We start from the raw sequence: 18375 nt of genomic DNA on the forward strand, positions 1-18375 counted from the left end.
TCACTATCACTCATGCTCTGAGATTAGCCTTCTAGAAAATGTCAAGTAAAACTATTCAGCAGCGAACGGACGCTGACATTACTTGACTTTAGGTCTAGTCTGCTTGTATTGACCGCCACCTAGTGGTTAAAAAACACAGTGACATTGAAACACGGCCACACCAGTTTTTTTTGCACACACACACAAATATGCTTAAAAGACACATTTATATAAGTAGGCCTATACTTAACAATTGTCAATAAACAATATTTGCAATACAACGGTTTCATATTGGGTTTGCTTTTAAACATTTCTCTACCTACCTATTTGACTATTGTGACTTGGTTAAGTCCGTGAAATGTGACGCTCCTCAAGAAACCTAACACGGAAAATAGCGATACTTAAACACAAAACTGAGTGTCTCTTTATTGCAATTCCAGGAAAAAAAAGATAGAAAAACACCCTGAACAAGACGGCATCCAATACACTAATATTCAAAACCATTTCAGAAAAGCACAGTAAACGAGAATAACCTCCATTAAACCCAACTTCCGCTATTGCTCAGGCCAGAGATAGGCCTAGGCTTTTACAAATGCGAAATCTTCACTGTTTTCAACAGGGAATGAAAGAGTAAAAAAGAAAAATCACAATCTGTGAAGTTTTAACATGCAGAATCTCATTAAAACAATATTATTTCTCTCATATATATATATATATATATATATATATATATATACCTATAATACCTTTTGTATAAGTTTTCATTTGTTAACTATATTAGGTAACATGAGCAATATGTCTACAGCATTTATTAATCTTAATGTATGGTAATTTCAACATTTCCTTACACATTTTTTAAATCCAAAGCTGTATTTGTTACATTTGATTTGCTAATGCACTATGGACTAACATGAACAAACAACGATCAATTGGAATTTTCTAATGCTAACAAAGATTAATATATATATATATATATATATATATATATATATATATATATATATATATATATATAGATACATATATATATAGATACATATATATATATATAGATACATATATATATATAGATAGACAGATATAGCTCATTGTTAGATCATGTTAGCAAATGCATTAAACAAATGAGACATTGTAAAGTATTACCGTTTTTTTTATATAATGTAAGCCCCTTGCAGATGTTTTTGAAGTATGCAAACACAATATAAATGGATTTTTTTGTTCGTTTTTAATAAATTCCCTATGCATTTAAATCCATCAAACTGTAACTGTCCTTGAAGCAACACCACATGAAGTACTCAGACCAAAACTGTCACTCTAGCAAATAGTGAAAGTTCATAAACAACACTATGAAAATGTTACTTCTTATCCAGTGACAGTTTACTGGAAAATCTCCTTCGAAAGACAAAGTCTCATTCATAGGGCAAAAAACATCTCGCTAAAAATGTGCTGTAGGCCTACACCCTGGCAAACACCTCGGTCTCAACATCAGCTTACAACCACACATCACATTAGCTCTGGAACTGGTGTTGGAAGATGTTATCTGCTTTTCATTAACAGACATTATTGATATTAAATAACTTACAATATCGAAATGCATACGAAAATGTAGATTCCATTATACAACAGTCAAAAAACAAAGCACGCTCCAAGAAAAAGCCAGTTTCTAAGGATATAACAGAACATGCAAGTCTCACCCTTTACAAAGGTTTTATAAAAAAAGTTTTAAAAAAAATTGCTCTGTAGTCCGATGATCAGAGATGCGTCTCAGTTTCAACTCATGCAGTAACTCAAAATTAGAAAGACAGGGTAATGCTAACAAATACACTGAACACTGGTGTGAAAATTTAATGCACAAAGTATATTGGCATGGACAAATGTGCACAAGGATTGTGGGGCAAGAAAATTGGTTATTTGGGGAGAAAAATAGCAAGTATAAAAATATTATATATTGTATGTCTACAATTATTTGGTCATTTTCAGAAAATCTGTACAAGCAATTCATGAAATTTAAAAGATGGATTTGCGGTTTAATTTAAAGGGTAAAAGATTAAAAACATCCTTTAAAAGAATATTCGTTAGAGAGACTGATCTAAATTATTCTTTTTCCATATAAAATGACTATAAATCCAAACACTAAAGGGGAGATTTATTTTTTACCCTCACGTCATTAAAAGTAAAAGGAAAGGGGGGAAAAGCTAACAATAGACACACAAAAAAAAAAATCATACATTACAAATATAAAGAGTGGCACAGTCAAAACAATAGCAGTTATTTATTCTTGTGACTATGCAGAATTTCAGAGACCAGGATGTAGGTTGAATATCCATCTTTGCTCTTTTGTGTTAGTGTGTGCAGTCTGACGGAGTTTAGCAGACGCAGAGGGTTGCTTTACGGTGCTGTAGTATTGTGACGCTGGGTGTGCGTTTGGGACTCTTGCCGGTGTTGCGTTTGGGTACGGAGCGTTCCCCAGTCCTCCGGCGGGAGCTGCTCGGGGTGAGGGGGCTGCGTCTGGGCCTCTTCCCCACCGGACGGGACACATCCGGTGAGGACAGGGGCATCTCTGGGGTCCAGTTGCCCTCAAAGGGGCACACAGTCAAGGAAGCTTTGTCCATGAGCTCAATGTAAGGGAGGTTTTCCTCTAATGGGGGTTCTGCGCTGAGACTCACTCCTGACAAACCGTTCCTTCTCTCCAGCGCCGGCAAAGACTCACTGCTGGCTGAGGACAGGTCTGGATCCGGGGTCTGTAGAGCGTCAAAGATTTAGTCATTTTGTGTTTTACCCAATTCTGATCCTAGAATTAGCATTTTATTATTTAAAAATCACACATGTTGGGAAGCTACTTAAGGCTACTTTTGCCAAGCTAGTAGTAAAAGTAGGTAAAATCCTTTTGAGAAAGTTGACAGCTCCACAATAAGTTAAAGGGATAGTTTACCCAAAAATGAAAATTTGGTCATCATTTACTCACCCTCAAGTTGTTCCAAACCTGTATGAATTTCTTCTGCTGAACACAAAAGATGATATTTTGAAGAATGTTGGTAACCCAGCCGTTGATGGACCACATTGACCTCCATATATATATATATATATATATATATATATATATATATATATATATAAAAAATTTTTTTTTTTTTTTTTTCATATTATTTAAGTCAATGGGGCCCATCAACTGTTTGGATACCGACATTCTTCAAATGATCTTCTTTTGTGTTCAGCAGAGAAAGAAATTCATACAACAAACATTAACAAACTAAACTTAATCTATGTATGAGGATTATTTATACTATAATATAACTTTTTGTTTTAATTTCAAAAACCGAAAAAGAAAAACAGAGCAGCATTTATTCAATTCAATTCAAATTTATTTGTATAGCGCTTTTTCACAATACATATTGTTTCAAAGCAGCTTTACAGAAAGTGCATTTCAGAATTTATTTAGAATTTATTCATTTATCTGGCATAAAAACAACAGTCTTCAATTAGACAAAAGATTAATATTGTGAAAATATTATAATAAAGTGAACTATTATTAAAGTTTTCTAATTTATTGTAATTTATTACTGTGATGGAAAAGCTGAATTTTCAGCATCATTACTCCAGTCTTTAGTGTCACATGATCCTTCAGAAATCATTCTAATATGCTGATTTGATGCTCAAGAAACATTTCTTATTATTACCAATATTGAAAACGGCTGCTGGTGTCTGGTTATACATCTCGCTTGCAGCAGGTCATAACAGCAAAAGGGTGTTCTACGAAGTACTAAAGATGCTTGCCATGAAGGGGTTGAATAATTTTGAGACAGCAGATGTCAATAAAAGTTGCATTTTCAGTTGAATTTGGGGAAACCACTTGAAACATTTGTTGTGTTGAGCTATTTCAATTACTTTTGTTTGATTTGTTCTTTGCAAACAGCTGAAAGTCTATACATTTTTAAAATAAACCTGATTTGCAATGGGGGTTGAATAATTTAACATACATTGCCTTAATCAAAAATGTTCAATAACTGGAATTCCGTCATTTTGACAGACAAATATTTTATTTACCTGCTTTAGAAACATTCCAGTAAACACTGCTAATATTATTAGTAGAGAAAAGGATAAAGACGAGTACATTTTAAAGGATCCATATGTAAACAAACCTGGAAAAAGACGTGAGGATTTGGGGAGAAAAACGAGAGCTTCTTAATTTACTGTGGAAGAAGCTCAGAAAGCTATTTATGGGATATATCAAATTAAATCGGGAGAACAGACCACAAATGTGGTGTGTGTGTGGTATTTTTTCATACTTTTACAGGGAAATACAAAGGCGAAAAAAGAAAATAATCAGGAGGAAAAGAATGCAGCTACTAATTAGAGCTCTTGCTATAGATATTCTTGTTATACCATGTCACATTAAAATGGTGTTAACGTTATTCTCTTTACTTCTGAAAGTAGAACATGAAGGAAATTTTACAGTTCATTTAGTCAAACTGATGGATAAGGATTATTTGTAGCACAACCTTATGACTTGAAATTATTATTTTCAGTCTTTTTCCCCAAACCAGAAGTGCCCCATAATCTAAAATGCAATAGTTAAATATCCAATAAATAAAACCTCTTGATATCCAACTTTATCCTAATGAGCTTATGCATGCTTTTTTTGCATTAAATTTGCAATAATCTAATGCTTAAGGTTAACGTTAATCTTTAATACAATGATATATTACATTTAACAATTTTTAAAGTATTAAGTCTTAATTAATATACACTTTCCATATTGTACATCATGTTTTGATGCCCAGAATTTGTGCAACATTTGGTGTTCAATTTATTTAGACAAAATAGTGCAGGATTTTAATATCAGTCATACCATGACAATAATGATCAGTTAATCAGTATTGGCCAGAATTTTAATATCTGTTCAAAAAAAGTTTTTTTTTTTTAATTCCAGGAAGTACCAGAAATTGAAAAGATTCAACCTGCAAACAAATGGCAACAACTCTTAAAGACAAAATATGAATAAAGTGAGTCTAAAGTCTGGTCTTCATCACTACTTTACGACAGGGGAAACGCATCACGGCTGCTCTTTTGCATTCTCTTGCCCTGTTCTGTATTTTTCATTTCCCCTCTATCAAAATCAAGCAAACAGGAAAAACGATCAAAGCGGCCTCCCTAAACCTCAAATCCACTCCACTTAAAAGGATTAAAAACACAAACATCTGTCCACTCTCCAGCTCTCTGAGCCAAAGCAAAACAGCTAAGAGCAGCTGGAGGAGCCGTGCTTCAAACACACTGGGGCCAAACAAACACGGAGACATGGCTTCCATCGGAACTGCTCTGACAATGGAGCCCTCGATCGGGAAAAGCAGGCAGGACTGATGAGCAGCGTGTTAAGTCTCTTTTGGTGGGCATGGAGCCAAAGTGTGGCTAATATGCGCAGGAACTCTGTAAAAAGTCTTATCTGAAAACTTCTGATTAGCTGTGAGTCTGGACAGTGTACAGAAATCTTTTGAAGTTCAAGGGTATCATGAACTCCTGTTTTTGTCTGCTTAAAGTTGCAGACAAGTGTTGCGAAAAGCACTGGTAACTTTGGTACCAAGTCGATACTGGAATTGTTCAAATGTGACAATACCAGACTCGAGACACAGATAGTATATTGACTAGTGCCCGCTGTTGCACTCATCAAAAGTGTCAATTTTTTTGCAGCATTGAGCATTATAGCCAATCACAGGCCCTGTTTACACCTGGTATTAAGATGTTAGCGTCTTATACGGGTATAAAAAGTTGAGCTTGTCCACTTTCAGAGGAAGTCAAAAACCCATTTGAAAGGATTATTTTCGTAGCGCATGACAATACGCTCATGTGGTTGAATGTGTTCAAACAGCAGCAAAATACCGTCTACTCTCCGCCTACTGACCTAATGTGTAAACATAATGGGAAGCGCACTAGCAAGACAGGATTTAAACTTTGTCGACTGGAGAACCAATTTTGATTTGAAGACAAAAAAATTTACCTGTTCAGTGCGGTCTTGCAGCTATCAGAACAGAAACAAAAGCTGATGCTCTCTGTATGGTTTTCCGTTGTCTCTGGGCGTGTTCATATGTAAATTGCACAAGCTTATTTTGTCCATTAGATCGAAAGATCTGAAAAAAAACATACATTTACCCGGCCACAGACTGCCCTAGACGTGGTTAAGTGGACAAAAGCAGGGATTAAAGTGAAAAAAATTCTTCTGACTGAACTTTTTTCAGTCATATTCCTTTAACTTTATTTAAATTGTCGAGAACAATAGCGTTTTAAGGGGAGATGTTTTAAACAGCTTTAATATTGCCAGTTTGCGTATTTTAAAAGCTATTTTAATCTATGAAAAATAATTACTTAGCTTGACAAATAATCAACCATCTACATAACTTTTCAGTGCATGTTTTTATTTATCTTATAAGACCAAACATGCTAAACTATATTAATATATAGTTTGTTCTATGGCCAATCATTTTGGCTGAGGGCAAAGTGAAGTTTTATAACTTTATATATTTAGGCTATTTAACTTTAGTCAGCTCTCTAAGAGGCTACAAAGTTAATGTTTGACTGAATTGTTTGCTTTATTTCTCATTGTATAGCTTCTTATAGCCTACCTATTAGGCTACTTATACTTTTATACTGGATATTATTGATCATCAAAACTGATATTTAATGACATTACATTGACAGGGTTGTGTAATGTTATATATTCTAAAATATTACTTATACAGTGAAGAGAATGCATAGTAAAATATATATATGTGTACATCATTTATAATAAGATAAAACGATACAACCCTGTCTCTGTTGATGTCAATAATGTTTCATATTTTTAAAATGAAAACAAAAAGCAGCAGGGTTGTGTTTTATATTTCGTGTTGTTATAAATGTATGCAGTGAAGATAAGCATTGTGTGTGGCCAATAATATGTTTATGATAATATGTTCATTTATAAATGAAAATAGGTGTTTTATATACATTTCGTTTTATTGTTGATGAAAAGAGGCAGAGTTGTATTTTATACCATATTTCGTTTTATTGTTGCCTAAAATATATATAAAGAGATAACCGGAGTAGCCAGAGCGAGCTGAGTAACGCGATCAAGAAGGCCGCTGTTCCATTTGCAGAATAACTGGACTCGCGTCCTTTCGTCCTCGGGAGTTCGTTCTCTGTAGTCGAACTTGGCAAGTCAGAACTACCAAGGACGCAAGTCCGAAGTTTGCGTATTTGGTATTGAGGAACGGCCAATATCGACCCGCGTTCTGTTTTCTATCATGCAGCGTGCACGTTTGCGATGACGTCATATGCACGCAAACGCACCAGGGTTCGATAGAATCAAGTTGAGTGTGAAACAAGACCAACGCTGCGGGGGGCGCGAACAAACGCGCTCGAATTCGGATCGCAGCTAACCAGCTGTAGCCTAGCCTGACATGCACTTCTCCAAAACTAAGATTAATTGAGTGAACACGGAGCAGTTTTTCCGTGAGCGGGAATTGAAAACCCGGAGTGGACCAAAGCGAATCCCTGCAAAAGAGATGAACCGTGAGAACACCGTGTCTCCGTCGTCTACTACACCCATCCGATCAACCAAAACGTTTCTTAATACCAGGTATAAACAGTAATAATCCTATTTTTAAATCCAACAAAGTGTAGAGACAATTTAAATAAGAGATTAATTGTGAGGCTTAGGCAGCCTCTTTGATTATAACATGAATTCAAATTCACAAGAGTGCAGAACTGTGAGCTTGAGCTGAAATTAAGTGATTGACAGCTTCAATGATTATAAAGGGACCACTCTTTTTTGGCCATCTGTATAATTTGAATAAAATTGATAGAAATGTATATCATTTTAATAAATGTTTCGTGTTACTGAGATGGCCACATAAACATTGCAAAATGGGTTTAAATTTGAAATGATCTCTATAAATTATTGATATAGGGATAACCATAGAAATTGATGGGACAAAAAAATCGAACAAAATATATCTTTGCTAGTAAGTCCTGGCTGAATATGTTAAGTACCTTTCATAAGCCTAAAACACTCTTTGCTCTATTACCAAGGGATGTGTTCCTCATTTTATTACTGACATTATACTGAAGGATTTTTAAAGCAATGATTACTTAATAGATGGCATCTTTCAAAAACGTTTTAATATTTATTAAATTATTTACTTATAGTTGATGTTAGCATAAATTGTTAATTTTTTTTTTTTTTTTTTACAAATAGTAAATTAAAATAGTTATGTAGTCAAAGTGAGTGTATTCAAATAGTTTTTGCTATAGAATCGGAATTAGTACAAATCACTAAATACAAATAGAACTTTTACTGGTATTGGTAATGGCTACTGAACTTTTGGTAACTGCGAAAACGGGAGTAAAACAAATGATTATCTTTAAATTAAAGGCAGTTGGACTCGACAGTGATCCTTACAACTCGCCAGAGAACCTGTGGTTCACATGACACATTGACATGTGGCCAGAAATCGTGTTTCTGCTCCTGGAGGGCCACTGTCCTGCAGAGTTTAGCTCCAACCCCAATTAAACACACCTGAAACAGCTAAACAAGGTCTCACAGGGCATACTAGAAACTTCCAGGCAGGTGTGTTGAGGCAATTTTGAGCAAAACTCTGAAGGATAGGCCCTCCAGGAGCAGGTTAGGACAATATATATAGTCATATCACCCAGCCCTAAAACTTGTTAAAGCACTAAGGCATTATAGACCTAACATTATGACTTTCTATAAAGCTGCTTGGAAACAATGTGTATCGTGAAGAGCTATGCAAATAAATTTGACTTGACAATTGGTCACACTTCACGCTTGGATATTCTGGTTGTTTCAATATATATTATGTAGAAACTTTTACAGTTATCTGGAAAACTGTCAGCTATAACCGTCAGGCAGACGATACGGAGTTCTGCGGAGTAAACAATCTATTTAAAGGTCCCCTGAAATCAAAATGTAAGTTTTAGCCTTGAGGTTATGAATAAGCAGGTGTGTTCCAAAACAATGACAAAATTTAGGGGATATAAGCATTCAAACCTTAGTCTCTCACTTGCGCTAAAATGTATGACGGATTTTCATGACGTCACCGCGGACTTCAGCTTCTCATCACATCTTCTATCAAATCAAATGCTCCAGAATCTAGTGTCCCGCCCCCATGCTATAAATACCACCTGGCCCGATTCTTTCACGAACCGGACATCACTACCGTTGACACGTCACGGAGCAATATGGGTTGGAGATGTGTGTTCGGTTACTCAAACGCTCAAGTTTTATTCCATTTTCCAACTGTATGTTGGTTAAGAATGAAATGGCTAGAATTTATTCACATCTCTACTATTGAATCCAACGTATCATCTGCGCTCAGATTCGCTTCCATGATGCTGTCAAGAACGAATTTCACTCTGTGAGGAAAATAAATGCTATTGGTTATTTGAAAAGGGGGAGGAGCCATTTAATATATCCCGCCTTAGCTTCCTGTTTCAGTGGAAATTACATCAATTCTCACTCTCTCTCTCTCTCTCTCTCTCTCTCAAAAAATTGGTTTATCTAACATTATCCAACCATCCCCCTCTGTAGAACAAATAAACAAACACTGACAAATACTTTACAGTTACGCAGAATATAAGATGGTAAATATGAGTTGTCAATACAATATATGGCCTACGTTATGATTTTACCCCCAAAATATATCTGAGACAAAAATGGTAAAAGCAAATCCACATTTCACTGGCTGGATTCTAGCTGTTTCCAGTTGTTTGCAGCGATCCATTTGATTCTCTTTTCTGTAGCTTTTCAGCAGTCAGTAAAAAAATTGCTCAGATTATTTGTTGAATCTATTATGTAAAGCAGGCCTATTCAAATAGCGGCCCAGGGGCAAATTTGGCCCGATTGAAATTTATTCTGGCCCGTGGCAGATTAAAAAAAATAAAAATAAAAAAAAGTCTAAAAAAATATACGAATCTGCTGCGGCGCACAGACAAGAGTACAGGCAAAGTTTCTAAATTCTAGAGTGGAGCAGGTCGTCTCCATGGTGACAAACACTCATTCTCGCTGATTCGATGTTCTCGCGCTGCATCTAACATGGCGTTGTCCAAGCCAAACCGCAAAGTTGACGGATAAAATCGTAAGTTTCAGAGTGAATGGACGGAGAAGTACTTATTTACTATGCCAACTACGGCAAGCAAGCGAGGGACCGATAGACCTGTGTGTTTACTGTGCAATGAATCAGTGGCTGTGGCCAAAGAATATAATGTGAAGAGACATTTTACTACAAAACATTCGTCTTGTGTACTCACTGTCTGAAAGATATACTTCAGGGATATTTGAATGTTATATCCCCAAATAAGATTTGATACTTGAAACTGCAGTTGCAGTTTTGCACTGATGACAGCTTTATTTTGATTGTGTGTGATATATATATATAAAAATCACACAATTACTTGTGTTTACTGTAAGGGTAAAAGTTGTGTATATGTCTCAGTATTTGCAGTTGTGCACTTTGTAGTAGGCCTAATCAATACAGGTTGAATGTGTTGAAATAATAAAGGAAACCAAAGGAATAATGTACCTTTTATTTCATATATTATGTACCTTAAGGCAGGAACACATCAAGCTGACGGTCGTTCGTCGGGCAGTTTTTGTGCGTAGGCCGACTAAGTTTTCTCAGTGTGTTCCGCACCGTCGGCTGAAATTGGTCCTCGTCAGCTTTGTAACAGCCGATTCGACATGTTGAATCGGCGTCGGGCCATCGGTGAGAGAGAGAACTCTGATTGGCTGTTCAGCTTAATGAACGAGTCAGTGCACGAAAATAATAGCAAAACAGAGAGCAAAGAAGTCAAAACGGTACAGATAGAAGGCTGCTGTTATGTTACATCATCTTACATGAGTGTTCCTTGGCAAATATTTAAATATTAACATGAGTGGAGTGGAATAAAGAAAGTGTTTAACAGGATTGATATTCAAAACGGTAAGCACGCACTGCTTTGTTTATGGTTTGTGTAACGTTATCTGCAGCCTCCAGCGTCGGTTTCTCTTTTTGAATGTCGAATATAGATGAATATATCTGCAGAAATAGACAGTTGTCTCATTTACACGCAGGCGCAGAACGCGCATTCTAGCCAACAGTCGGCAGTAGTTCTCTTGGTGTGTTCAAGTACAGCTTTTTACCCCGACGCGAGGCGACAACACAGTCGGCTTTCATCAGCGCTAGTTCGTCGGCGTCGGCTTGGTGTGTTCCTGCCTTTAGTTTATACATATAGTGTATTTTAATTTCCTTTAGCTGATATCAATTTGTCCCTCCGGCCCTTACAAATTTTGGAATTTCCTACTTTGACCCCCTGCAAATGTATTTGAATAGTCCTGATGTACAGTCTAGAACATACAGTCAATCGCACAGCTCTTCCCCATTTTAGTTTTATGTGTTATTCGCGGCATTCACGCTGAACAAACACTGCCACTCCCTCTTTTTGCCACTCAGTGGGTGTAACTTTTGTGACTTGTGACAGGGTGTCATTTTTGTGCTACTGGTGGCACCAAATGCAAAATGAATTTTTGAATTTTGTTTCCTGACAACACCCATAGCCTGCCATTGCTTCTCAAAGTGTGGTTTTAAGCATCTTTTACCTTAATGAGTGGTGTGTTGGAGCGGGACCCTATAGCTGGGTCACACTGCGGGCCTTCTGCTAGGCTGAGAATGACCTCGTCTCTATGCATAGGAAGGTGGGGTTTGCCAGGCTCAGGAAGGGCGATAACTATAACGCTGGTATTGTCTGCACGAAGCATCCGTTGACGCCATCGCATCAACGCATGGCAGCCCAACCGACGTGCAACCGACATCCCGAAGGGTGCCTGTAGGGCGTAAAACGCACTTTTAAGGAACAGCACTCTTAAACCATTCACACCAAGAATGATAACTGGAAAGATAACTACATTAGCTCAAGCTCTTTAAAACAGGACAGATACTGATTGTCTGTCAATACTTTTCTCTTTCATCAGCTGAAAAAAATTGTTCTGAATGTCATTTCAACTATATTGTTTCTCTGTGCCGTTATTGTTATGGTGTGGACTCTGCTATTCTTTTTTATTTAAAACTATGTGTTTATAGTTATCATCCTTGGTGTGAACGGGCCTTTAGAAATGAACACAAATAGCAGTGAGAAGTTAAATTTCAACAACGTGGTTAGAATTTTTTTTTCGTACCACAGCTTCATCATGGCTCTGGCACACAGTCACCGCCTCCTGCGGTGGCACCATGTTCCAAAGGCCGTCACTGCCAACGATGATGTAACGATGCCGTCTTGGGTCAAGGGTCACCACATTGGTGTCAGGCTCGGGAGACACCACAAACTCCCCACTGTAGAAGTCATAACTCCATAGATCACCTGCACAGACACGTTTACAACATTACTTGCATACAGTCGCATTTGTCAATAAATATATCCTTGAAATTCTAGAAAAGCTTCAGGAAAAATCTCAATTTTTATATTAAGGACCATCAGCTCGAAAAAACAAAGTCTGTCAATTCCATCTCAGCTTTAAGTTTAAAGGGATGGTTCACACAAAAACAAAAATTCTATCATTGTTTACTCACCCTCATATGCCTACCACTATGGGAGCTTTTGCACCGGGTAGTTCTAGGAACTAGCCACGAGGGTGGTTCACCGAGAAATAATGGTTCCCCTAGGAACATTTTTATGGTTGCATGGTCGCCAGTAGGAACTCTGAAGTGACGTAAGCCACGCTTATTGTTGTGACTTAAGTTTTGACGGCGCGGCAGACCTGTATTTTGACTATGCTGAGAACGCCAGCCAGAGCAAACACACTGCTCGCATTGTCCGTGCTCATTAGTTTACGATCTAACAGTCCTGTCTAATACATTGGTAGATAGAATTGTTATACATAGAAAGTAGACAGTATATGTATTAGCGTATGCCATGTGGTTGATGTCGTGTTGCTAGCTGAGCAGAGTTGCGTTGGATTTTCTCCTTAGCGTAAAGGTTAAGAGGCCTGTCTATCACTGTTTTCCATGTTCGTAGAGTTAGTTTGTTTACACTGCTTTTTTTTTAATGGCGGGTGCTGATGTTTTGCGTGTGTTCGGCCAATCAGCAAACACTAATGTCACAGATAGTTCCTATAGTGCTGGTTCAGACCGTACTCTGAAGTTGTATGAGCTAAATTAGTTCCTCCAAAAGGAGTTCCTAGACCTAAAATCGTTACTAGTTCCTGCGGTGCGAACACACCAAAATCCGGGTACTTCTGCCAATAGTTCTAGGAACTATGAAAAGGTTCCTACGGTGCAAAAGCCCCTTATGTCTTTCTTCTGTGGGCCCACAAAAGAACATATTTGGAAAAAGAGTGTCCATATTTTATTATACAGTTCATTTCCATTCTTCAAAATATCTTTTTTTGTGTTCCACAGAAGTAAGATCATCATACAGGTTTGGCACAACAGTAGGCTGAGTAAAAGATGACAATTTACATTTTTTGGTTAACAATCCTAAATTCTTATGCACGCGTTCAGAGATCTGAAGTCATTCATTTCAACGATATTCTACAGCAGAGTCATGACTGCTTTATATATAAATATTTTATTTACATATAAACACTGATCAACATCAAATATGGTAATTGGAGGCTTGCTAGATACGTGAGAAGCAATGAGACTTGTTCGTAAACACGTTCAATTCAGGTTTGTTTTTTATATCAAGTAGAGTTCTGCTTCTGTTTAGCACATTGAACAATGTATAAACATCCTGAGCACATCCAAAGTTTATACACTGTAAAAAATATTTTTTTTAATAAAACAGATTATTGGAGTAGGCAACGATTTACAAGAAAATAAAATTTCAGTCTTTTAACTCCAAAATGTCATGGTTATTTCAATGCTGTTTCCATGTAATTGTTAAAATTTACAGGCAATTGTGAAAAATGTTTCTATATTAATTATGTTTTTAGTGTGTGAATAAAAGCCTAAATTAAATCAGTTCATCATTTAAAGTGATCGTGTCTCTTCAGAAGACTTGGATTTAAACCACTCGAATCATATGAAGTGTGTATGTTTTGGGGAATTGATTTTCGATGAAGGGACAGAAATCTCTACGGTTTCATTAGAAATATCTTCCTTTGTAGATGGACTAAAGTCTTGAGGTTGAACGACATGAGGGTGATGCTGCCAGAACCGATGACCGAATTTTCAATTTTGGGTAAACTACTGTATCCCTGATGAATAGAGAATAGGCACAGAATTTGACTGTAATGGATTTTTACAGGATTTTTGCATGTTTGCACAGCGCTTCTAAACACCATTTAAATGCAATGGCTTTTGAAGTCAGTACAAACCACATATTACTTAATGGTGCAATGTGTAAAAATTTTGAGTATCAACAGAAATGCAATATGACATCCATAACTATGTGTTCAGTGGTGTATAAAGAACTTACTTAATAAACCGTAATGTTTTTATTACCTTAGAATGAGGCATATCTACATAGGCGCGGGAATCCCCTTCTATGAAGGTCGACATATTGTGACGTCATGTTTCTACCGTAGCCGACAGCGAACAAACAGCGTTACAGAGCGCGTTTCGTCACTACCTTGAAAGAGAAGCCGCAGAAAGCTAGAATCTAGCCATAAACACCGTGAGTAATGACTTTTCCCTTGTCAGTGGTGTAAAATATGTAGTTGGATTGTATCATGTAACTTAGTTCTTCTCCCCGCTGTGTTATGGCTTTGCTATGTGGGGATAAATGTGCTGGTTACGTTCGTGAGACAGCTGATTAGTACTCTTGTCATTGACCGTAAAACAGTTACAGGAATCACCAACCCGTCGATCTTGGAAGCATTTTAAGTCGATCGAGTTTCCAAAATCAGAGAAAAAAAGCCTATTGTGTGTAGTAAATGGTGACTAGGGGATGCGAGGTGCGCGCGCTGTTACAATCACGTAATTTTTGCCGCACGCACCTTTGGGCTCATGCGGACGCGTCGAGTATAAACAAGGCTTAATGCTCTAACCAGCTCAGCCACAGTAACAGCTCATATTAGCCAGCTAAACTTTTACTACCCTGTTAGAAAAAATATATAGTTGCATATAGTTTCATGTGGTTCTTCTCCCTCGCTGTATTATGGGTTTGCTATGTGGGGGGAAATGTGCTGGTTACGTTCATGAGACAATCAACTAATTACTATTATTATATTACATATTTAGACCCTTGATCCTCACCTGACTATGGCTTTGTAAACTTTATCCATGATGTGGTTTATAATGGACTGTGGTACAGAAACTTGGTTTACTCTGGCTATTCTCTGCCGTCTCAGACGACGATGTTTGTCCCGTTTTAGCCACCGTAGCTTCTTCGAAAGGAAGGGGTGAGCGGTGGGCTGAGCCCTTAGTGTAAACTCGCAACCGAACCGCTAGATGTCGCTAAAAGTCACACACTGCACCTTTAATATTTAATACATCAGGGTGAGATTGTAATTAAGCGTTTACCCAGAGCTCTGGCAACAGCAAGGAAGGGGATCTGATCGATTGGGGTGCTCCTTCTGACCGGGCCGTTGTGAGTTAGCCTAGGCCTCTTCCACACCACACGGTTCACGCCAGACTTCTTCACCACACTATACTCAAATGCAATAAGAGGAAATGACTGCATGAATTCAAAAGATTGACTCTTATGATGACTTGAAAGTATTACAAATCAAGCTCTCACCTTCCTCCCAGTCCCTCAATTCTCTGCTTCTCTTTTGGGAGCTCGGGCTTGTGGTCTTGTGTGACCTCCACAGCTTTGATGACTTTATCAGAGGGATCTTCCCTCACACCCAGCACGACAGACGAGTCCCCGACATGAGCCACAAACATGCGTTCCCCTCTGATGACCACCACACTGGCAGTAGTGCCTGAAGTACTGGGGAGGCCAGTTAATGTTTTTGGCCATTCAGCTGAAGAACAGACACAGGGTTAAACACTACTGCATCAAGACATTGATTGCAAGGCCATTTCCTCCATAGCTGAATAAAATCCAGTTATGTAAGTCATAATGAGATACTTTAAAATAATAATGAATTAACATCTCATAATACTTTTAACTTAATAATATAATTAAATAACAATAAAGATAAATTAATTATGAGATAACAATAGATTACACAAGAATGAAAACAACAGTTTTCGCAAAACGTGCCATGTTTGCTGTGTTCTTGCATTTACACGGCTTTGACCAACAGATGTCGCTAGCCTGCCATCACGCGCACCTGCTGGTCTGTGGTTTTGCACATGCGCAAATCAAGATACATTTTATAAACAAAAGTGTGTTGTTTTTTTATTCAACACCGAGTCATTACTATGATATGTTAAGTCCTTATTATTGCATGAGGAAGTTCTGTTGAGCAGAGCGCTGCGTATTAAAACCATTAGCCCACGTGATTCAAGTTCGAGTGGTGTGCTGGTGCTAGACCTTTTCATTTTTTGGTTTACGTTGTACCTGCTACAGATTCAGGTGTGCAAGGTAGATATTTCTACATTTTAAAGTCATCATTATTATGAGTGTTTCTCTTTATAATAAAGTCATTGTTTTGAGAAAGTATTTCATAATTATGTGAAACTAAATTTACGAGAAAGCTTCTCATAATGAGATAAATCATTATTTATGAGAAAGATTCTTATTATGAGATACAAAATCATTATTACAAGAAACTCTCAGTACGAAAAAAAAACATTTTTACAAGAAACCTCATTATAATGAAAAAAATCTCATTTTCAGAAGTCATTATTAGAATATTCTCATTATTACGCGGTATTACACGATATTAAGCCATTATTATGAGAAAGTTTATCTTCTCATTATAAGATGCTAATAATAATTCATTAAAATTTTATTTTTCTTCTAAATAAATACTTTGACGTTAACTTTATGAGAGCATTTCTCATTATTATGAAATATTAAGTACACAGTTATGGGGCAGTTTCTCCATATATAATAATAGTAATATAATAATAGGAAGTCATTATTATGGAGTAATTCTCTCAATATAATGAGATACTAAATAATAATTATTAGAAAGTTTCTAATTAGTATTCCAACAGAATCATATTTTACTCAGCTGTGGCGGAAACGGTTTCCGTAGTAAAATGTATTTGCTTCATCCCTCTAAAAGTGTGTAAAGGTCTGCAACAGATTTTAGATAGACCTGATTATTAACCTGTCAATTTCCGCGCATGCGCACTGCGATACACCCGTTTCGATTTTTTTTCGTGTTTTCTAAACTATAGCGTGGCGCCCAGTATCAAAAAGTGTATTATTGCGATAGCTAAATCGCAGCCCCAGTATTATATTCATTTGTCTAAGAATAATTTTAACACGTATGTGATTTCAGGCATTAAAAATTGCCTGGAGGTCTTAAATTAGCTTCGATTATAAGGTTATGGTGATCAGTGCACTCACAACGTAGACATTAGACATTTTAAAAATATATATCAATAAAAAGCATTATCGTCATGAAAAGTTCTGGTAACGTTAAAATAGTCAAATAGTCCTGAATGTACTCACGAAGCTTTTTCCACATTGCATGATGACATGCGACGAAGCCCTTACGAATTGCGGCACAAACTTTCCGATAATCCTTAGACCAAAAGCCCCGCTGCTTCTTGAGAAAATCCCAGAGGTGATCTCGAGCGAACAGCGCGGCTTCTCGCCCTCCGTGGCCGTCAAACACGGCGAAGAACGCGACCGATCTCCTGCTGTCCGCTGCTGCCGGTTGAGTCCCGGGCTCCTCTGTATCGTCGTTCTCATCGGCCGACAGGGTGTTTCTCCACGTTATCATGACGGGTAAAGGCTTGTTTGTGCAGTCCGGCGGGTCGCTTTCATAGACGGGCTCTTGGTCCAGCTTTGGATCAGTGTGTCCGGCCTCTCGTAGCTCGTCATCGCTGGGTTCCAGCTCCACGATCACCTCAGTTAAATCCTCCATGTATTTCCTTCCTCCTTGTTCGGAGAAGACGCTCACTCGCAGCGATAGGTCTAAATTCATGGCCAGTCGGACAGCCCTTGCTGATACTTCAACCTAAAGACTGCACAAACGTGGATAAAAGATTATGGTTAACCTCAAAAACATGTATTAATCTGAGCTCGTCTTTTGTTTATTTTCTAAGCTGCCAGTCTTCCTTCCTTCACCGACACATAGTAATGCAGGCAGAGGTGTCATTAGCGCCATCTGTTGGACAGGAGTATTGTGTACGATGCAAGGAAACATGGCAAGCCGTTTTAAGATTTAAACCTTAACGTACTACTGGCATCTATTTTCATGTTACTAATACTTTTTTAGCTTGGTCTACAAGTATCTAATAAATAAGTACTAGCGTGCATTTAATAGTTACGCGTATCAAATGAATAAGTACTAGTATCTAA

General features: G+C 37.4%; 1 protein-coding gene across 1 annotated transcript; it reads right to left on the reverse strand.

Moving 5' to 3' along the window:
* Positions 1-1185: 1185 nt before the first annotated feature.
* ppm1db (protein phosphatase, Mg2+/Mn2+ dependent, 1Db) lies at positions 1186-18167 on the reverse strand. The gene is made up of 6 exons (XM_077206410.1): positions 17521-18167; positions 15685-15913; positions 15468-15592; positions 12182-12363; positions 11606-11830; positions 1186-2720 (listed from the first exon to the last, which is right to left on the reverse strand). Exons 1-6 carry the CDS (start codon positions 17996-17998, stop codon positions 2346-2348), a joined length of 1614 nt encoding a protein of 537 aa, XP_077062525.1. The 5' UTR covers positions 17999-18167; the 3' UTR covers positions 1186-2345.
* Between the last annotated feature and the right edge of the window lie 208 nt (positions 18168-18375).

The sequence above is a fragment of the Siphateles boraxobius genome, unplaced genomic scaffold (assembly GCF_051911475.1).
Source record: "Siphateles boraxobius isolate OS27281-9 unplaced genomic scaffold, OSU_SipBor_1 56, whole genome shotgun sequence".
NCBI lineage: Eukaryota > Metazoa > Chordata > Actinopteri > Cypriniformes > Leuciscidae > Siphateles > Siphateles boraxobius.